At 40.7% G+C, this 23,982-nt stretch overlaps 1 protein-coding gene across 1 annotated transcript; it reads right to left on the minus strand.

The window, feature by feature from the left end:
* Nucleotides 1-1,190: 1,190 nt before the first annotated feature.
* LOC125525813 lies at nucleotides 1,191-5,828 on the minus strand. Its single transcript, XM_048690815.1, has 11 exons — nucleotides 5,620-5,828; nucleotides 4,862-5,011; nucleotides 4,375-4,630; nucleotides 4,043-4,277; nucleotides 3,782-3,932; nucleotides 3,502-3,666; nucleotides 2,931-2,997; nucleotides 2,405-2,844; nucleotides 2,179-2,335; nucleotides 1,638-2,077; nucleotides 1,191-1,552 (listed from the first exon to the last, which is right to left on the minus strand). The coding sequence occupies exons 2-11, from the start codon at nucleotides 4,958-4,960 to the stop codon at nucleotides 1,424-1,426; spliced, it is 2,139 nt and encodes a 712-aa protein (XP_048546772.1). The 5' UTR covers nucleotides 4,961-5,011; nucleotides 5,620-5,828; the 3' UTR covers nucleotides 1,191-1,423.
* Nucleotides 5,829-23,982: the final 18,154 nt, after the last annotated feature.

The raw sequence follows: 23,982 nt of genomic DNA on the forward strand, positions 1-23,982 counted from the left end.
GTTTAGACCATGAGCTGAAGCAGAGAGCACGGGGAGGCATCATATCTGCTACTGTGAAGTGCAATTTTTTTCTGCTAGTCAGAGTAGCAGCAGGAATGTTTCGTAGGCCTAATTGGTAGCCTGGACTTATGATAGATGTGATGACATTTCCTTATGAGAATCCACGGTGCTTCACTTTGGTAGTTTCATTTTTTCTCTCCCAAAAGAGGATTAGCACCCCCGGGCTCTGCATGCAGCCTTCTGGTTCTTCCTTGCCAGCTATATATGTCTAGCTTCAGTTAGCGCCACCTTGGATGTGTCTGTTAACGGTTCCAATAAACAACCAAGACTTGTAGTAATGCTAGCTGATGCATTTTTAAAGGTTTATTGATGAGTGTACAAGTCATGCTATTTCCTAAATTAGGGTTATTGAGTAAGTAAAATCTGAGAAATGGCAAAACCGTTGTAACAGAACTGACAAGTGCCAACCGACCCTGCCCTTATCAAACACTAATGCAGAATGTAACTGGACTAAATTTTTTGCTATTGCTCCTCTACCGCGGTGCCTAGCCAAGATCAAAACCAGAATAGATTGCAGACCTGTGAAAGCTGCCTATTGCTCCTGTATGGGTGCCTAGGCAGATGGTAAGCAGAATGCAAAAGTTCAACCAGGTTGGAATAAATTGAAAACTCTTAGGGCATGTACAATGGTGCTATCTTAGAAGTGCCACATAGGATAAATGATGAGGTGGAGGAGAGAGAACTCATAAGAAAAGAGAGAAGACAAGAGATGATCTCTTAGGACAATATATTTCACCACGTTTGTACGAATAGTTAGTTATTGAAGATAAGGCTAAGAGATTACCCATTGTAGACATTTTTTTGTCATCTCTAAATAACAAGCAAGACTTAAGATAAGACTATCTTATGAACCATTGTACATGCCCATAATGACGCCTCAATAGCCTTTTCAATCAGTATCTTATTCCAGTCAAACAGAAACACAAGCACAAAAAACAGGAAAAATGGTGGGCTGTGAAAACAACAGGAAAAATAGTGGCACAGGAAGGGATAAAATCAAGAACGCCATTTACGAATGAAAGATGAGGAAAGGTGGGGAAACAACCAGACAAACCTCACGGGGACGATCTGTGGAGATCTTGCCGCCGGAGCTGCGACTCTGGCACCACCCTCCTTTCGGTTTAAGAACATATTCCAACTGAGATATCACCATTCACATTGAGCTTAATCAAATTCGGGTTACAACAAAAATAGAAGATGCAGAGCATCCTTGCAATTTATGCACACATAGCACAGTGGCATTCGCTTATTAGATACTACAGAGTATATGGCAGTTCTTGACATATGAAATGAACAAAGGCGTTCGAAATGGAGTGCATGTGCTGCCGATAACTTGGGAAAATAGCCCATACTATTGACCATTTCAGTCCATGGTGCCGCCGAGGAGGCTGTCCAGTAGTTTTGAAAAGGGCGCCGACAGATGCGGTCTTTCGGGAACTGGAAGGCGGGTGAAAGTTCCACCTGGAGAATTTTTTGCAATGGCTTGGAGACCCTAGCATATACACACGAGATATGGATACACTGAATTAGTTAGTAAGCAAGGATTTTGGCTGGAGTAGCTCTGACTTCATACATACCTGGTTATATGCGTCCCCACCAACAGTAAATGTGTGGACAGGCACTGTAGAGACGAATTTCTCCGTTCCATCAAAGAAGTCACCCTTGTTTATCAGTCCATCAGAGAAGAACAAGATGATGCCGTTGCGGTAACCGCGGTTGCTGACCATTTTATGTGCCTCAACAAGGCCTGATGCCATGTTTTTAGTGCACGTCATCCTGCGCCTGGTGGATCCAGTGTAGCCAGTTTCCTTTGTCTCGGCTGAGTCAACTACTTTCATGTCCGATGTGTATGTGTTGGGGGTTGACATGACGTACATGTAACCCATGCAACTGTCAACATAGTGGGTGAGCTTCTCTTGCACCAACCAAAAGACCCCACTATCCACCGTGTACCAGGCTGGGGTCGAGTTAGTGCAGTCAAAGGCATACACAATCACCACATCTAGTGGATCCCTTCCTGCAAACCAGTATGGACAATTGGTTATCGACGCATCGTACTATGCATGTTCGTGATGATTAAAAATTCGGACCGGATTAGATGTTCTTATGTATATATACCTGAAATGAAACTCAGAGGTCTCTCAACATCCTCCGGGGTGCCTCCAAGGAGGCTATCTAGTAGCTTCGAGAAGGGTGTTGACAGATTTGGCCTTTCTGGAACAGGGCTGGTGTGAAACTTCCCTCCCGGAGAATTTGCCGCAATGGATTGGAGAACCTAGCATAGGAATAAATTACTTACTGAGCCGATCTTATTTAGACGGATAATCTCTAATTCGATACATACATGGTTGTACGTGTCCCCGGCAAGGGTAAATGTGTGGACGGGCACTTTTGAGATGAAGTTGTTTGTTCCATCAAAGAAGTCACCCTCGTTCTTCAACCCATCAGAGAAGAACAAGATGATGCCATTGTGGTGCCCACGGCTGCTGATCATATTATGTGCCTCTGCAAGGCCCGATGCCATGTTCTTAGTGCAGGTGGTCCTGCGCCTAGCGAATCCTGTGTAGCCAATTACCTTTGTCTCCGCCGGGTCAACTACTTTCATGTCTGACGTGTATGTGTTAGCAGTTGACATGACGTAGATATAACCCATGCAACTATAGGGGAAGTGGGTCAGCTTTTCTTGCACCATCCAAAAGATCCCATTATCCACTGTGTACCAGGCCGGGGTCGATTCAGTACAATCAAAGGCATACACAATCACAACGTCCAGTGGCTCCCTTCCTGCAAACCAGTATAGACAATTAATTAATTCATGCATATTCTTGATGTTGACTCCCGACTTAATTGCACTGGATGCCTCTATATACCTGAACTGTCACCGGAGAGCTTAAGTGAAACATGGTGGGAGGAATTCACCGTGAGGGTATGGAGACCCTGGAATATACACAACAATACAAGACATTGGAAGAACCTAATTAATAAGCTGATAAAATATTTGGACTAGAGCACATATAAAAATTACTTAAACTAGGTTTCGTCTCCTCTTGAATCTCCTAGGACATAGTTGGGACATGAAACAGAGTAGCATTTTGGAAGCACGTTCCCACCATGGTCACAAGTGTAGGAAGTTTTATGAGCCAACGTGCATCAACATCAGTTGAGTATGAGTTCCAACCGCTGTCCATCATAGTGGGTCTCGGGCTATTGTCATAACTGCTTATTATTTTGAAATGAAAGATAATTGCTCATTATAAATTTTCTAACACCTACAACCTATAGATAACATTATCCATTTGGAGGCTAATGCTTTCGGTAAGAACAAACACAATAAAGATTACACGACGCTGTCACGCTTCAAGTAATTCTGTTACCTTTCAGGGTCATACAAATACTATAATCATGTTTTAGAAACAAATATGTAGATGTTCGCAATGGTACCTTGCCCAAAACCTGAGTTTCCATATCATTCAAGTTCACCATAATCTCCTTCATTGTGGGCCTCTGGTGTCTGTCAGTATGCACACAGCATATTGCAATTTTGGTGCATGTCTCTACTTGATATAAATCTGCTGTATTATCCCTCTCCCTCCAATATGTACATACCTGCAATGTCAATACACAAAAAATTTATCAGTAGCATCATCCGATGGATAATTATTATATATATGATCATAATACCAGGTCGATGTGTAAGCTTTAAAAAAAAGGTTATTCGTACATATTCAACAAATTTCTTGGGGCCATGTTCGTGATAATGTTGTAAACCGCCAGATCCTCCAATTACATTTATAATTGTAACACCTAAACTGAAGACATCAGCCTTGTATGACACCACACCCTCATTTCTTAGTTCAGGCGCCATGTAGTTCCTGCATGAAATCGGAAGAAAAAATTAAGGGCGCAATCATCGTCACCATCTGTTTGCTTACATGAGAAAAAAAATCATCTCAAATTTAATGAAGCATTCCACTGTGCTCACATTGTCCCTGAGACTGTACCAGCGACTTTGACATGGGTACGGCTTCCAGTGTAAATCCTTGACAATCCGAAGTCTGCAATTTTTGGATTCTTGAGCTTGTCAAGTAATATGTTGGCAGGCTTTAGATCCAGGTGGAGGATCGCACGTTCGCACCCATGGTGAAGATAACATAAACCTTTACAAGTCCCTTTTATTATTTGGTAATGCGTGTGCCAAACATCTCCCAGGGATTTTTCTGCAAAGAGCATTGGACAATTACTGTGTAACATGGAATTAAATAATATTATTTTATAAATTACCAGGGAAAAGAAGAGAACTGGATTGAAGTTTACCACAAAGACATCTGTCTAGGCTTCTACCGTGCATATATTCAAAGCAGAGCACTTTGTATATGTGTTTACCAAAAACAGGGCCATCCTTCTGCTCAACATATTGGCTGGTGATTTCGTTGCAATAACCAACTAGTCGTACAATGTTTGAATGTTTGACGTTCATATGGTTACTGAGTTCGTTCATAAATTGGTCATTGTTGATTCCTATGGCCGAATTAAGCAACTTCACTGCTATCTCTTCATTCTTGTAGACTGCCTGTTTGCGTTTGAGAAAACTAATTAATAATACTCCTCCCTCCACTCTATGTTATAAGGTACAGTATATTATTATTATTTAGAACTTCCTTAACGATAGAATGTTTAACTTTTGAAAAAGTTAATACACCTTATAGAACGGAACAGACATACTATCTTGTTTTTCATGACTAAACTAAATACCAAGTTTTTTTTATTGCGGGTAACAAAATACCAAGTTGATCATTGGTACCTTGTAAACTTCTGCATAGCCACCACTTCCAATTTTTTGGGCGTCCGAAAATTGGTTGGTGATTATTTTCAAATCATATAATTCTATCCGTTGTGCCATGGTCCAGCGACGATATACGTGCTATATATAACTAGGCCGGCGCACCCTTTTCTGCATATGAAAAAAACATCATCAGCCTCGTTGTACAGAGAGCACGTAGGGTATATACGGTTGTATATAACTATCTGATCGGAAACATGTTTTCTGCCAGATTTGAAAATTTCCGGCTCAACCTGGGTTAGCCACAAGCATCAGTGGAGTCCGACAGCGGGTGCCAGGTATGAGGTGGGATGAGGTAGAAGGTGGCACCTGGACTGGCAACGAAAATGGTACAGACCGCTGGCGTCGATGGCATGGCAGCAGAGCAGGGTGAGAGGCGCTCAAGGTTCAATTCTACAGGTGAGGTTCTTTGTGTGTTGGAAGCTGATAATAGAGGGGTGGCTCGTAGCCTCGTGTATGCACTGTTGTGGGCGAATTTCAAAGATTTTCCAAACTCGGCTGAATTATATCGAGTCAGTGGCACAATTTGAATTTGGCCGAATCCTTTCAAAAACAATCACGTACGGTACTTATGATATTCTGCGGAAGTCCCGGCCAGATCTGGCTAGGGGGTACGAATTCTTAAAATGAAATTATATAGCCTTTCCATGGCGGAATGGAAGTCGTAGGATCTGCGTAAAATCAACTAGAAGATGAGAGCGAAGATGGAAGAACCTAACCTCCTTGAAGGTCCTGCGGCCGCGTGAGATGCCCTGCTCGCTCACACTGATTAAGCCAGCAGATCGATATCTATATTTGTTCGGGCGCCAGAGCATAGGTAGGTTGGCCCCAAGTTTCTTTGCTTTATCTCAATGGATGGATGTTCCATGTTTGTTGGCTAGTTGTGTGACTTGTCACAACTGCAGAACTGCTCTTTAAGACCTCATCGCATAGGGGTTGCTCCGAATTACGTGTGATGTGATCAGCACAAGATGTGGATTCAACTTGATGGTCCTTAGTATCCTCTAACCCTCCAACCCTCTTTAGTTCTGTCAAATGAACTGAAATTTTCAGCACAAAAGAAATGGCTGAAATTTCAAAATCAAACCACTTTCACTACTGCATAACTGCTTACGGCACCCGCAAACTGTCTGCATCGGTCCGGACCGCGCTGTCCAGATCATGGAAGTCATTCAACGCGGTCATGTATCAATCTGCGGGGCGGTCCAGACGCGTTTTCTACCGCAAATTGGAGACAAAGTGAGAGGGGGGGGGGGGGGGGGGGGTGGGGGGGGGGGGGGGGGGGGGTTGCATGAGTCCGGACAACAAACACGTAGGACTCTGACACCGCCGGCCCACCCAATCCCCCCTTCGCGGTCGCATTTCTTTCCACTCCGTCCCTTCCCTCTTCGCTTTGCATCCGCACCCCCCACCTCCGCCGCCGCTATTGTACGTCTTCGGCCGCCACAAAGGCATTGCCGAATATCCGCAATCCGTACCGACGCGCCCGCTCGCCTTAACGACAGAGATGTCCACCCTAGAGCCATTTGTACATACATACACTCTGCCCCCTCCCTCGTCGACGACCTCCATGGCGGACACCATGCCCGACAGGTTTTCAATCAAATGACATTGAGCTTATTTTCAAATGTTATGTCGTTTTTCAGGGTACGAAGGAGGTGAGCTACTCGGCCATGGAGGATGAATTGTTGTGCGATGCGTGGTTGGCCGTATCCTGGATTTCGTAGGTGGGAGCAGAGGCGAGGCCTTCTGGCAGCAAGTGTATGAAACGTTTCACGCACGAAAACACATCGCGCCCTACGACATGTACATCATTCAACAACGCAACATGAGGTCGTTGTCGTATCTCTGGCACACTATTCAGACCAGCGTTACCAAGTTTTGCGACGAGGTTCGTCAGCTTGAGGCAAGGTGGCCATTGGACGCGGCTTGAGGCAAGGTCGTCATAAGTTTTGCTTCCTCTTCCTCAGTTTGTTGATTGGTTCATTCACTTAATGTTGGTTTACACATTATATGTGGCCCGCACGTGCTCCTTGGTTGACCACAAGACAGAGGGATGGCCATTTACGTGCACACACTGTTGGATGAAGCTGAAGGGGCAGTATGTGTGGAACGACATGATCTGTTGATGAAAAACTTGTCAGACATCCAGAATCTAGTCGATTTGAGACATTGTTGTACTAGATTTAATTTGCATGCTATGTATGAATGATTTTTGCTATTTTCTATCAAAACTTTGATGAATATCGATCGGTTTGCATGAATTTTATCTGGTTTGTTTAAATGCGGGTTAAAATGTATGCGACTACGATTAGATGGCGGCCTTCCATATCTGCCTCCATGAATTGGTCCCCCTATCCACGAACAGATTCTGAAGGAAATCTATGAATTGTTCGTCCGAGATGCCCTTATAGGTGAAAGTTTATGAGCCACGGCCACACATTTGCACGTGTCAATCTGGCCAGTTACCACTGGAGTGCCGGGTGCAAAGTCGTTCTCATCACTCCAATTTAGATACCAGCAGCGGCCGCCACAGATGACATCGGGTCACTGTCATGGGCCAAAATTACGACCGGCAGGCGCAATTAACTAAAGTTTCAAAATCACATCGCTTTCACTACTGTAAAACTGCTTTCCCCCCTAAAGAATCACATCTATTATAAAAGTTCATGGAAGCATAAAGTATTTCAAACATAATAAAAATTATATCAACATTTCAAGACCACCAAACGACTACTACTGTTGTCAGAACGAGTCGCCGATATGCCGCTATTGTAGCTTCTCTATGGGAGCTGGGTTGACCATGTCGATAACAATTAGGAAGTCTTCATGCACATATTCCTAAGAACCAACGACCGCTTACTAGTAGCGTACATGCTTTTGCCCCCGCCATCAGTAATCTCGCAACCTATCATTGGCGGGCATCACCATACATCCAACGCTGGTAACATCGGTCCCGATTAGCCCTGGGCCAAAATTACACGTAGTCGCCACAAAATCGCGCACACCACTAGTGCTTAAGTTACCAGTGGTGAGTAACTATACATGCCCGTGAGTGATGGGCTCAATTTATAGCATGTCACTAGTCTGCATAATTAAAAGTCAATAGCATTTGACCTAAAAGTCAAAATTAATTTATTACTATTTAGTTATTTAATAAATATTTATGTCCAATAGAATAAGTTTTATATTTTGTTGACCACATTTATATTTTATGTTTTTCTTTAAAAATAACATCTAGCAAATAACTACAAAGAAAAAACAATAAAGTGTGCGCAAGTAACTCTCTGAAATTTTAAGCACAGACTTTAGAGGTCATACCATTACACCATGCCAAGTTTTGCATTTTTAGACTTCATTTACGTTTTTCTAAAATTCAAAACCCATTTACTTTCAAGTTATTTTTTGTTTTTTCAATTTTTTTTGAGTTTTCGAAACGATCCTCACATCTGATCTAAATATTCACTCAACAACTTAATATAATTATTTACAAAATTTTGTGCATTTATTAATGTACATATAGTTCAGAATAATATCCATTAAATACCCAAAACAATTAATGCCTTAAAAATAGAAAATTTACCTGAAAAGTCCCAAATGATTTACACGTGACTTATAGTGGTGTTTCTTAGAAAATAGAAAATATTTTGAGGAGAAATGATGAAAAACTGAGTTCCTCTTCAGACCTCACACTTTCCCTTTGAAACTCTGATCCTTCCGCAAACATGATTCACTTGTAAGCGCAGGACACCACAACATTTTTGTAATTCTGTTAAATTTTTACCACACCCTCTAGAGGATCATACATTATACCATGTCAAGTTTCATATTTGTAATACTTCACTTCCATTTTTTCAAATAATACATTATTTATCTCCATTAAATACGTAAAATTAATTTAATGCACTACGTATATAAAATGACAAGTAAAAGTGCAAAAAAAATTACATACAACTTCAAATTGTATACCAAAAATATAGAAAAAAAGGGGACCATAAATCTATCCATAAAACCCTAACAATACTGGTTCTAGGTCTTAACGGTGATAACTAGCTCCCTAGTGTAGGGGTGTGTACCAAGCGATACTTCTTCTCTCGACGAGAAACCAAGTTATCAATCCATTGAGGTAACCGTGTCCTGTAACAGGGGTAAATTTTCACAACACAAATAGAACTTCACTTGTGTCCCTAACAGTGCTAAGTAGGGTGTCAACATTGCTAGTCTTGCTAGCTGTAGATAATAATTAAAAGATAATGTGGTAGATAATATTTTTATATTCTCTAAATAAAACAATACTAAAAATAGTATTGTTTATTAAAGTTGTAGAAAGGTGATTCTCATGCTAAAAAATAGACTAGGGGGTCATACGTTCACCAAGCGTGACTCTTCAGTACATAAAAGTGTTGTAAGTAACATAGTCATGGGAAAAATTGCACATTAAATATTTCATGCTCATGACAGACATATGAGATGTGCAGATAACATATAGGCAGTATGTCCATAATTCTATAGAAAATATCTTCCCTGCATCTATAGATAATAATCTTCTTGTAGGTGGACATACTCTCTGCAACATCCAAACATTAGGTGTAAACACAGATAATTGCCTTAAGCATGATGACATATTGTGTTTTTCCTAACTCATTTTAGTCCCCATACAAACATTTATAATTAGGGACAACAATATAATACAAGCCCTTTTACACTTTGTGCCACTGATAGTTTATTTGCAAGATTGAACCAAACTAATGCACACCCCTCCTTCTATTGATTACTAATCTAAAATGGCCAAGATTAGACATGCAAAAGGAAAGAAATACGCGTCTATAAATCAAGCATAGAGGCATCCATAAATCTAACATAAATAAATATTTCATCGCAATGGTTAACATCACCGCTAGGGTTTACACCAAATTAACCACAATTGTCGTGAAACATGAGGTGGAGGTGGCCAAAAAAAAATCCTTGATAAATGTTACAGAGATTTTTGGGTGAATATATATAAAGGTAAGAACACCAGGAGGCGGCGGAGTGAATTGTTGGTGCCACCATGCTAGCCTCTTCGTCGAGAGTCTCAGCAACTTCCTGGCCAGGGGGGATGCTTCTGGTGCTGGCTGGATTCATGCTGGTCTGAAACTCTGCGGATGTTTTTTCTGACTTCTTTGGTCCCCAAAAGTGGGGATTTTCTAAAAAGTCTCAAAACAGCAAAGAAAAAACTACAACTAGCACTACATGCTGGATTGATAGGTTAGTCCGGTAAAATTGATAATAATTGATGCCAAAGTGATGCAATTATGATATAAATATGGCATGAATCAAGCAAAAATTATAGATATGTTTTAGACGTATCAGTAGACTTTTTAGAACCGCCACTAGTAACCAGTTCTATAGTAGTGTTAACACAAATTTTATTTTGTTTGATTAAATTAAATATGATTACAGAGTACCATATAGTTACCCATTGACACCCTAGCACATGAGAGCCAAACACACACGTCTGTGCCATGTTTGAGAAAATATGCATGTGTATGATGTGAGGCTCATCAAAATGAAGTACAAAATTGGGTAGCTGCCCACATGATCAAAACCCTACCCAACGTCGTAGCCGTTCTAACTCCTCGTTCCTTTTCTCCCCTAACAACACACTCCACTCTCACCTAGATCTAGTACATACCTCCTCACCGCACTGACACATATTGTGGACTAAAGAGTAGGCCATTAATAACCCTACAGCCAATCTTATATCACACTTGGGCCCCGTCGCCTCCTACCCTACTGCCAGCCCTATCTCATTCAGTACTAATAAACATCGGCATCTTCTTCAATCCTGACTGCACATACATGTCCTAACCACATCTCTAACGCCGTCACCCATTACTATTCCATAAGGACACCACTGGCCTTTGTCACAGCCGACTTGATGGTCTTCATCGTCGTCTCACGATATACGAGAACAAGTGCGGTAGACTTTTGGAAACCTCGAGATCATTGGGTCGTATCGGTTTTAGCGGAGTAGGGAGGTGGTGCCATCTTCGTTTTAACTTCAACAATGATGGGGTGGCAATGGCCTAGGTCCGTCCCGACATTGCCTCATAGAGGGTGGTGTTACGATGTATTGTGGAGTATGAGGACACACCGCAAGTGTAGCTAGAGACAACAATGACTACAATCTTAGCTATACTTTGATGATGACATCATGCAGCCAGGAGACTATGTCAGCACCCATGGTGATCACAACAATGGTGGACAACCTCACAACGTAAAGACAGCTGCAAGAGATAGTGCCAGCATGTTTTTTAATTAAGAAATTTCAGATCGCATATGGTTATATAGTTAAAATCATGTTCCATGTCCATCACATCCCACACGGCATCAAACCATGTTCAATGTAGGTCTCATGGTTACGACAACTGCATGTGGTTGTAAGTATGTGTCCAATACAATATTTTGCCAATGTGCAGTGTGGATTCATGTAGTAGTGTGTCCTTAAATAAGCACCAATTTTAATATGCTTCAGTTATCCAATTCTCACCATTCAACACCGATTCCTTAATTTAATATATGTTGATGACATGACTAAACCATGGTCATGAATGGCGGCAAAATATTTTCATAAACTTCACTCAAGGGACAATAGTTTAGGCTTAACCAAGTTTGATATATATCGATATCTGCTCACGTGGATGTGATGCATTCAGAGAATATGAAATGACATTATTTGGTAGAACATTTTTTTGGTGATGTCTGTATGTGCTATGGTTATGTAATTTAAATCATATGCCATATCCATCGCACCGTGTCATAATTGTAAACAACCACTAATTCCACTTGCCTTCAATTAGCCTATAACCATTAGACTTGGTTTTCTAAATTAGTATATGATTATGACATGAATAAACCATAGCCATTAGCGGCGAAAAGTTATGTTTGTTGACTTGACCCAAGGTACGCCATTACATGCTAAACTAAGTCGGATATATATCTAAATATGCTCACAAGGGATGTGATGCATTGAGAAAATATGACGTACCATTATTTGGTAAAGTTTTTTGGTTATGTTAATTTTTTTGTATGGTTATATGGTTTACACTGTGTGACATGTCCATCACTTCCACACATGGCATCAAACCGAGTAGCCCTCATCGTCACGAATAGTCGTATGCGATGAAAATTTGGAATACCCTTCGGTCCTCCTTAATTACTTCAACCAAATGAACTAAAATTTTGGAATTCACATCGCTTTTGAAATTTCAGTTCATTTGGTTGAACGAAGGAGGGTACCTTGACGGTTCCAATTTTGCATCCCCAGTGTCACATAATTGTAAACAAAGATCATTTTTAATATGAGTGATTTTGGCCTTTCTGAAGATTCCCTAATCATATATATACTGACAAGATGACTAAACAATGGTCATGAATGCTGACAAAATATTTACGTAGACTTGACTGAAGGGACACAACTACTAGCTAAATCAAGTTAGATATATGTCCATATCAGCTCACATGGGATGTGATGTGTAGAGAGAATATGAAATGACATTAGTTAATGGTACGTTTGGTTATGTCCATATCTTCCATGGTAATATAGTTAAAGTCATATCCATATCCCTCATCCCAAGCTGTATCAAATCGTATGTTGTTGGCCTCATTAGTGACGAATAGGTGCATGCGGTTGTAAATTGGGTTCTGCTATGAATGGTTGTGTGCAATGTTAGTTTTGATAGTTGTATCATGATTATGCACAACCACCAACTTTAATATCCTTTGATGAGCATGTGACCATTTGAAAGGGCATCCCCCCCCCCCCCCCCCCCCCCCCCCAAAGTGATTTTAGTGTAGATGACAACCCAATTTGCGGTCTAATCATGTGCTTGAGCTATAAATGTACATTGAAAACTAGCGCGGGATGGTTAGGTTACCCTATAACACAAAAAGAACAAAGAAAGTGTTCCGACGTTTTCATTTTTCTTGAGTCATAGGAAATCCATACTATTAAGAGGGGTTCCACTTCAGAAGGTATGGCTGGAATCAACCATGAGCAGAAAACACATTGCACCCACATAGCCTTCCCAACTTTTGAGTGGTTCATCATAATATTTCTCGATCCCCTGTTTTTTCCTACCCGATAGTACCAGGGTAGGTAGCGGTAGAACTGCTCCTTTAGAGGAGCAGTACTACCGCTAGTATCTCCAAGCCGGTAGTACCGCCCCATTGATAAGTAGTGTCGCTCCCGGTTAAAGCGGAACTGTGAGACAAATTTTTGGGCTATTACCGCAGGGGGTCCGTCCAATATATTGCATTGATATGGTACTTGAACGGCACTACCACGGTAGTGCCGATTAATATAATTAATTGGTACTATTGGTGTCCATGGTAGTAGTATCGCTTAGGCACTTATAGTGCAACTCGATATGGGGCTGCGGTAGTACTGCTGCTCAGCGGTAGTACCTCCCTAGAACATCCAATGGAAACGGTTAGAATTGTGTGGGTCATATAAATAGGGCTCTTGTTACCCATTCTGGCCTAACTAATCTTGCCTCTCTCTCTCCTCCATTATTGCCCAAAGCTTATTTCGCCTAGATCTGTCTCCCTAGCGACCCAAACTCCTTGATCTTCTAGGATTTGGGAGAGAAGACCTAGATCTACCACTCGACCGAAGGTAATTTGATTCCTCTTTGTTTTCCTTAGTGGACCTTGTTAATCTTGGGTGTTTGGTCACCTTAGATGGAAGAGGTCACCTAAAAGCTCAGTCATTGTGGTGTTGATGGTAGCCTCCAATTGAGTTCTGGAGATATCCACAACCTTGTTTGTCAAGGTATGAATTCCTCGACAAAAGGCACCTCTTATTGGATCATGGAACCTAGCATGTGTGAAGGTGATGTCAACTACACAAAACTTGTTCTTGCAGACTCGTGTTGGGCCTCCAAGCACAGAGTTTTGTAGGACAGTAGCAAATTTCCCTCAAGTGGATGACCTAAGGTTTATCAATCTGTGGGAGGCATAGGATGAAGATGGTCTCTCTCAAACAACCCTACAACAACAAAGAGTCTCCTGTGTCCCCAACACACCAAATACAATGGTAAATTGTACAAGTGAACTAGTTCGGCGAAGAGATGGTGATACAAGTGTAGTAATGATAGTAGATATAGATTTTTGTAATAGGAACAATAAAAAAGTGTAAGGTAGCTATTGGTAAAACAGAGCACAAACGGTATTGCAATGCTTAAAAATGAGGCCTCGAGTCCGTACTTTCGCTAGTGCAATCTCTCAACAATGCTAACCATCCTTCAATGTGCGATGAAGAATCACTCCAAACTTCTTATCTAGCGGAGAACATAAGACGAAATTGTTTGTAGGGTATGAAACCACGTCAAAGTTATCCTTTCCGATCGATCTATCCAAGAGTTCATACTAAAATAACACCAAGTTATCCTTTTCGATCGATCTATCTAAGAGTTCGTACTAAAATAACAGCATACGATACACATCAGCCAACCCTAATGTCACCTAGATACTCCAATGTCACTCGAGTATCCGTGAGTTGATTATACGATATGCATCAAACAATTCCAGATTCATAATACTCAATCTAACACAAAGAACCCCAAAGAGTGCCCCCAATATTTCTACCAGAGAAACAAGGACAAAAACGCGCATTAAACCCTATGCATAGATTACCGCAATGTCACCTCAGGAATCCGCGAGTTGAGTGCCAAAACATATATCAAGTGAATCAATATCATACCCCATTGTCACCACGGGTATTCATAGCAAGACATACATCAAGTGCTCTCAAATCCATGAAAATAATTAATCGATAATAATGAAATCTCAAAGGGAAAACTCAAATATCACAACAAGATAGAGAGGGAGAAACACCATATGATCCAACTATATTAAGAAAGCTGGCGATACATCAAGATCGTGCCAAATCAAGAACACGAGAGAGAGAGAGAGAGATTAAACACATAGCTACTGGTACAAACCCTCAGCCCGGAGGGTGGACTACTCCCTCCTCATCATGGTGGCCGCCGGGATGAGGAAGATGGCCACCGGTGATGATTTTCCCCTCCGGCAAGGTGCCAGAACAGGGTCTAGATTGGTTTTTCATGGCTACAGAGGCTTGCGGCGGCGGAACTTCTGATCTAGGGTTATTTCTGGGGGTTTCTGTATTTATAGTATTTGTTGGCGTTGGTTTCACGTGAAGATGGGCTTCGAGGGGCCCACCACCCACCAGCACACAAGCCAGGCCCCTGACACTCCCTGGTGGATGGTGGCCACCTCCTTCACCTTCTGGCCCTCCCACGAAGCTTCTAGTGCCTCTTTTGTTCCAAAAAAATCGTCACAAAGTTTCATTGCATTTGGAGAACTTTTATTTCTGCTCAATAAACAACACCACGGTTGTTCTGCTGAAAATAACGCCAGTTCGGGTTAGTACAGTTCAAATCATACCAAAACCATGTAGAATTATTGTAAACATCGCATGAATACTTCATAAATTATAGATACATTGGAGACGTATCAGCATTCCCAACCGTAATTCCTACTCGTCCTTGAGTAGGTAAATGATGAAAGAAATAATTTATGAAGTGTGAATGCTAGCTTAGTGCATAAGTTGATCAATGATAATTTTGATCACTTTCCCTAGCATCATAACAACAACTCTTTATCATAAAACTCATCATGATAAAGTAGCAATTCAAAACAGAATTTTTGTTGTGGAATGCTACCTATCATATTCATCATATACTCTTTCTTTTTTAGCATGGACATTTTACTACCAGGGAGAACCTCATACACAGAACCTTAGAAGTAACGGTGGACAAGAAGGGGCGCTACTGCTAATTAGCAGCAAAGCGTGTCATAAAGATGCGCTACTGCCAAGCTAGGTTTAGCAGTAGCACGCCCACTATAACCGAGATACTGCTACTCTAATAGTAGTAGCGCGTTTTTTGTGCAGGGTGCTACTGCTAAGTTTGAACCTGGCCAGATGGCGGGCCCCGCTTAGCAGTAGCGCCGCTCCCAGAAGCACGCTACTGCTATATTTTTAGCAGCAGCGCATTTTACACCCAGCGCTACTGCTAAACCGCAGCCACCACCTTTTTCCTCCCCCTTCCCCCCATCCTCTCTTCCTTCACTTTCCCCTAGCTCCCACCTCCTTTCTCCCTCACTTTGCTTCTTCCTCACTACTTCTCCACCCATTACTCTCCTTCTTCTACCTATCTTTCTCTCTCTTTATTGCTCCTAGCTAACTACACCACCTCCATTAATGCATCTCCTTTCTCTTTTTCTTTCCCCCTCCACTAGTTGAACTTATCTCCTTCCCAAACTAGATAGGTAGATCTAGCATTTAGTGAAGTCACCTAGGTACCTCCCTAACTAGATCTATCCTTGTCAAGAAGAGCTTCCATAGGTGTGTGTGGCGATACTGATCGACATCATCATCGCCGTGCTCGATCTCGAGATAGGTGATTAAAAATTTGTGCTTTTGCAAGAATGGAAATATGTGTATCTGTGCGATATGACATAATCAGGCAATATGATGGAAATTGTGTGTCTGGCATGAGTTGCCATCGAATTGTGCATGCGAGTTGCCTATGTTTTGCCGAAATGTCGATTTATTTCCATTTCGGCAAATTCCGAGCAAACTCTATATGTCCTATTTGTATGACTTTGATGCATGCATGTATTTTTATAATCAAATTGTTTATTATTACTGTCCAGGCGTTCATGATGGTCAGTGGAACGATGGTGGATAGGTGGTTGCGGTCGGCGGTGCAGGACATGAAAGAAAATAACCTGACAGAGATTTCACTATTAGGAAAAGGGCTATAGCTAATATGGACATTAATGGCGCACCATGTATGTGGTGTGCCACTGCTTTATAGCAGTGGCGCACCAGATACAGGTGCGCCATTAATGACATATTACTAATGGCGCACTTGGTGTGTGGTGCGCCATTACTAGTTTTGAAAAAAAAAAATTTTGTTAGCAGTGGCGCACCAGGGGATAGTGCGCCATTACTAGTTGACATAGTAATGGCGCACCTATACAAGGTGCGCCATTACTATGTGTATGACTGGGTCAAACCTTGGTCAAACATAGTAATGGCGCACTTTGCATAGGTGCGCCATTACTATGTCAAACTTAGTAATGGCGCACCTACACAAAGTGCGCCATTACTAACTTTGACCAAGGTTTGACCAACTCATACACATAGTAATGACGCACTTTGTGAAGGTGCGCCATTACTAACTCTCTTTGCACCCCCCTGTGGACCGCCTTTTCAGTTTTAAAAAAAATAAAAGAAAATGATGGAAATGTCAAAAAAATAAAATAAAATAAGTTTCCCATGTGATATGTGGTCTAGTAGTTGGGAAAATTTACGAATATGAATTTTGACTTTATTTGCAAAATCTCTCTGGAATTTAGTAAAATGGGCATAACTTTTGCATACGAACTCGGATTAAAAAGTTTTTATATGAAAAATCATCTACTCGGGAACCCTGTTGAAGATTTTCAGAATCCCCAAAAACCTAACAGAACGGAAGATACGGGGCTTTTAAGATCTAGAGGGGGGAAAATGAAAAAAAATCAAACTTAGTAGTGGCGCACCATTTGCTAGGTGCACCACTAGTAAGAGAAAAAAATTGGTTTCAATTTTTTTTGGAATTTTTTTTCAAAATAGGATATGTAATATGACCGGCAAGTTTGAAATATATTTTCCAAATTTCATCACACTCATGAACATGAACAAAGTCCTAGACATCAACAAGGTTTAATATGATTGATATGATAGATATATCAACAAGTGCCTGTTAAGTGAGGTGGTGCTGGGGTTGGATAGAACTTCGAAGTTAAGCGTGCTCGGGCTGGAGTAGTGTGAGGATGGGTGATCTTTTGGGAAGTTTGACCGCAAAGTACGATTTGACTTGATATTAAGCATATTGACCCAAGATTAAGCCATAGTGACCCGAGATTAAGAAAAAAATGAAAAATAAAAGAATTTTTTTTTGAATTTTTTCTTCTGATTTTTTTTTTAAAAATTGTTAGTAATGGCGCACCAGATATGTGGCGCACCGTTGGACATAGTAATGACGCACTATGTGGTGCGCCACTATTATCTGGTATACTAATGGCGCACCAGAGGTGCGCCATTAGTATTTGTTACTAGTGGCGTGGTGATAGTGGCGCACCTATAGTGCGCCATTAATGGCCAAAACAGGTGCGCCACTAATTAGCCTTTTCCTAGTAGTGTTTTATGTCGATGTCGAAGATGCAAATGAGGAGTTTGGCTCAACCCCTATGATGATGGTCGTGTGATGGCGCACCTACTCATGACTGGTTTCATGGATGGCTATACTCGGTGGATAATTGAAGATGAGGATGATGATGATGATGATGATGATGATGAGGACGCCGGCGGGGCAGGCAATGACGTCACGGGGCAAGACAAGGAGATGACCGATAATGGCGGCGAATAAGGGCTGGACATGGAGGCGGGGAAGAGGCCGGACATGGTGGCGGAGAAGGGACCGAACACGGCAGCCGAGAAAACATGGACTCCACGCCGCAGACTTCGTTCGTACTAAGTTCAATCGTGCGGGACCCTCATGTTCAAGCACTGCTTCGCAAGGAGACAAGTACTGACAGAGCTACTTCTAGAGAGGAGGCCAAGCTGGAGCAAGGCTACTTCTTGAGCATGCGTTGGTTTTCCCTTGAAGAGGAAAGGGTGATGCAGCAAAGTAGCATAAGTATTTCCCTCAGTTTTTGAGAACCAAGGTATCAATCCAGTAGGAGACAACACGTGAGTCACCTAGTACCTGCACAAACAATCAAGAACCTTGCAACCAATGCGATAAAGGGGTTGTCAATCCCTTCACGGCCACTTGCAAAAGTGAGATCTGATAAAGATAATAAGATAAATATTTTTTGTACTTTTGTTGTATAGATTGGAAAATAAAGATTGCAAAATAAATAGTAAACTAGAATTATAGATCGGAAACTTATATGATATAAAGTAGACCCGGGGGGCATAGGTTTCACTAGTGTCTTCTCTCAAGATAACATGTATTACAGTGGGTGAACAAATTACTGGTGAGGAATTGATAGAAAAGCGCATAGTTATGATGATATCTAAGGCAACGATCATAAATATAGGCATCGCGTCCGTCTCAAGTAGACCGAAACGATTCTGCATCTACTACTATTACTCGACACATCGACCGCTATCCAGCATGCATCTAGAGTATTAAGTTCATAAGAATGGAGTAATGCATTAGGCAAGATGACATGATGTAGAGGGATAAACTCAAGCAATATGATATAAACCCCATCTTTTTATCCTCGATGGCAACAATACAATACGTGTTCGTTTCCATCACTGGGATCAAGCACCGCAAGATTGAACCCAAAGCTAAGCACTTCTCCCATTGCAAGAAAGATCAATCTAGTAGGCCAAACTAAACCGATAATTCGAAGAGACTGGCAAAGATATGAAATCATGCATATAAGAATTCAGAGAAGAACCAAATATTCATAGATAATCAAGTTCATAAACCCACAATTCAACGGATCTCGGCAAACACACTGCAAAAGAGTATTACATCGGATAGATCTCCAAGAACATCGAGGATAACTTTGTATTGATAACCAAAGAGAGAGAAGAAGCCATCTAGCTAATAACTATGGACCTGAAGATCTTTGGTAAACTACTCACACATCATTGAAGAGGCTATGGTGTTGATGTAGATGCCCTCCGTGATCGAATCCCCCTCCGGCAGATCGCTGGAAAAGGCCCCAAGATGGGATCTCACGGGTATAGAAGGTTGCGGCGGTGGAAAAGTGGTTTCGTGGCTCCCCTGGATGTTTTCAGGGTGTAAGAGTATATATAGGCGAAAGAAGTAGGTCGGTGGAGCTAAGAGGGGCCCACGAGGGTGGGGGGTGCGCCTACCCCCCTAGGCGCGCCCTCCTACCTCGTGTCCGCCTCGTTGCGTCTCTAACTTCAACTCCAAGTCTCCTGGATTGCGTTTGTTCCAAGAAAGATCCTCGCGAAGGTTTCATTCCGTTTGGATTCCGTTTGATATTCGTTTTCCACGAAACACCGAAATATGCAAAAAAAATAGCAATTTGCACTAGGCCTTCGGTTAATAGGTTAGTCCCAAAAAATAATATAAAAGAGCATATTAAAGCCCATTAAACATCCAAAATAGATAATATAATAGCATGGAACAATAAAAAATTATAGATACATTGGAGACGTATCAAGCATCCCCAATCTTAGTTCCTGCTCATCCTCGAGTAGGTAAATGATAAAAACAGAATTTTTGATGAGGAATGCTAACTAGCATAATTTTCAATGTAATTCTCTTTATTGTGGCATGAATGTTTAGATCCAAAAGCTTATAGGCAAAACTTTAATATTGACATAATAATAATAATAATAATAATTTAAGCATGCTAACCAAGCAATTATGTCTTATCAAAATAAATAGCCAAAGAAAGCTTATCCCTACAAAATCATATAGTTTGGCTTATGCTTCATTTTCGTCACACAAAATGCTCCTATCATGCACAACCCCGATGACAAGGCAAGAAACTGTTTCATACTTAGCCTTTTCAAACCTTTTCAACTTTCACGCAATATATGGGCGCGAGCCATGGACATAGCACTATGGGTGGAATAGAATATGATGATGGATTTTGTGTGAGAAGACAAAAAAAGGAGAAAGTCTCACATTGACGCGGCTAATCAATGGGCTATGGAGATGCCCATGAATTGATGTCAATGCAAGGAGTAGGGATTGCCATGCAAAAGATGCACTAGAGCTATAAATATATGAAAGCTCAACAAAAGAAACTAAGTGGGTGTGCATCCAACTTGCTTGCTCATGAAGACCTAGTACATTTTGAGGAAGCCCATCATTGGAATATACAAGCCAAGTTCTATAATGAAAAATTCCCACTAGTATATGAAAGTGACAAAATAAGAGACTCTCTATCATGAAGATCATGGTGCTACTTTGAAGAACAAGTGTGGTAAAAGGATAGTAGCATTGTCCCTTCTCTCTTTTTCTCTCATTTTTTTATTTAGGCCATCTCTTTTTTTCATGGCCTCTTTTTATTTATTTATTTATTTATTTTTTCCGGAGTCTCATCCCTATTGTGGGGGAATCATAGTCTCCATCATCCTTTCCTCACATGGGACAATGCTCAAATAATGAAAATCATCACACTTTTATTTACTTACAACTCAAAAATTACAACTCGATACTTAGAAAAAAATATGACTCGATGTGAATGCCTCCGGCGGTATACCGGAATGTGCAATGAATCAAGAGTGACATGTATGAAAGAATTATGAAGGTGGCTTTGCCACAAATATGATGTCAACTACATGATCATGCAAAGCAATATGACAATGATGGAGCGTGTCATAATAAACGGTACGGTGGAAAGTTGCATGGCAACATATCTCGGAATGGCTATGGAAATGCCATAATAGGTAGGTATGGTGGCTGTTTTGAGGAAGATATAAGGAGGCTTATGTGTGATAGTGCGTATCATATCACGGGGTTTGGATGCACCGGTGAAGTTTGCATCTGCTCTCAAGGTGAGAAAGGGCAATGCACGGTACCAAAGAGGCTAGCAATGATGGAAAGGTGAGAGTGCGTATAATCCATGGACTCAACATTAGTCATAAAGAACTCACATACTTATTGCAAAAATCTACAAGTCATCAAAACCAAGCACTATGAACATGCTCCTAGAGGGATAGCTTGGTAGGAGAAGTCCATCGCTCGTCCCCGGCCGCCAATCATAAGGAAAGCAATCAAAGAACACCTCATGCTTCAAATTTGTCACACAACGTTTACCATACGTGCATGCTACGGGACTTGCAAACCCCAACACAAGTATCTCTCAAATCCACAATTACCTAACTAGCACGACTCTAATATTACCACCTTTATATCTCAAAACAACTATCAAGTATCAAACTTCTCATAATATTTAGTGCACTCTATATGAAAGTTTTTATTATACCCATCTTGGATGCCTATCATATTAGGACTAATTTTATAGCCAAAGAAAATTACCATGCTGTTCTAAAAGACTATTGAAATAATATAAATGAAGCATGGGAGATCAATAATTTCTATAAAATAAAACCACCACCGTGCTCTAAAAAGGTATAAGTGAAGCACTAGAGCAAAATTATCTAGCTCAAAAGATATAAGTGAAGCACATAGAGTATTCTAATAAATTCTGATTCATGTGTGTCTCTCCCAAAAGGTGTGTACAGCAAGGATGATTGTGGTAAACTAAAAATCAAAGACTCAAATAATACAAGACGCTTCAAGCAAAACACATATCATGTGGTGAATAAAAATATAGCCTCAAGTAAAGTTACCGATAGATGAAGACGAAAGAGGGGATGCCTTCTGGGGCATCCCCAAGCTTAGGCTTTTGGTCATCCTTGAATTTTACCTTGGGGTGCCTTGGGCATCCCCATGCTTAGGGTTTTTACACTCCTTGTTCCAAAATCCATCAAATCTTTACCCAAAAACTTGAAAACTTGACAACACAAAACTCAAACAGAAAATCTCATGAGCTCCGTTAGTATAAGAAAACAAATCACCACCTTAAGGTACTTTAATGAACTCATTCTTTGTTTATATTGGCGTTAAACCTACTTTATTCCAACTTCTCTATGGTTCATACCCCCTGATACTAGCCATAGATTCATCAAAATAAGCAAACAACACACGAAAAACAGAATCTGTTAAAAACAGAACAGACTGTAGCAATCTGTATCAAACATATACTTCTGTAACTCCAAAAATTCTGAAATAAATTGTTGGACGTGAGGAATTTGTCTGTTAATAATATTAAAAAATAATAAACCTAAAATCGCTCTCCAGTAAAATATAGCATCTAATCTCGTGAGCGCAAAAGTTTCTGTTTTTACAGCAAGATCGCAAAGACTTCACCCAAGTCTTCCCAAAGGTTCTACTTGGCACAAATACTAATTAAAACGTAAAACCACATATAAACAGAGGCTATATGAATTATTTATTATTAAACAGGAACAAAAATCAAGGAACAAAAATAAAATTGGGTTGCCCCCCTAGCTAGGCATTGAGATTTCGATGATGCTCACATGGAAGACAAGAATTGAAGCGCGAAGAGAGCATCATGAAACACGTGACAAACACATCTAAGTCTAACGTACTTCCTATGCAAAAGCATCTTATAGGCAAACAAATTATCATAGCAAGCAAAAACTAGCATATGCAAGGAAGTGGAAAGAAACAATAGCAATCTCAACATAATGAGAGGTCATTTAGTAACATGAAAATTTCTGCAACCATATTTTCCTCTCTTGTAATAATTACATGTAGGATCATAAGCAAATTCAACAATATAGATATCACCAAACATATTATTAACACGATACACACGTATGCAAAGTGGACACTCTTCCAAAATAGTTGGATTAACATTAACTAAAGTCATGACCTCTCCAAACCCACTTTTATCAAAAACTTCATAAGATTGAACATTCTCCAAATATGTGGGATCTAAAGTTGACACTCTTCCAAACCCACTTTCAATATTATTGCAAACATTATTATCAATCTCATAATCATCATGAGGCTTAAATAAATTTTCAAGATCATAAGAAGAATCACCCAATCATGATCATTGCAACAAGTAGAGGACATAGCAAAACTAGCATCCCCAAGCTTAGGGTTTTGCATATAATTAGCACAATAAAATCACCCAATCATGAGGCTTAGGGTTTTGCATATAATCACCCAATCAATAGAGTTTATAATAAAATCATTGCAATCATGATTTTTATTCAAAGATCTATCTTGAATCGCTTCATAAAGTACTTCATCACAATTTTTGGATTCACGAATTTCAAGCAAAACCTCATAAAGATAATCTAGTGCACTCAACTCACTAGAAATATGTTCATCATAATTGGATCTCTTAAAGAGATTAGCCAGTGGATGAGGATCCACAAACTTTTAGCAAGCGACGATGCAAGCAAAAAGAAGGTACATGGTAACACA

The sequence above is a fragment of the Triticum urartu genome, chromosome 7, assembly GCF_003073215.2.
Source record: "Triticum urartu cultivar G1812 chromosome 7, Tu2.1, whole genome shotgun sequence".
In the NCBI taxonomy this organism is placed as follows: domain Eukaryota; kingdom Viridiplantae; phylum Streptophyta; class Magnoliopsida; order Poales; family Poaceae; genus Triticum; species Triticum urartu.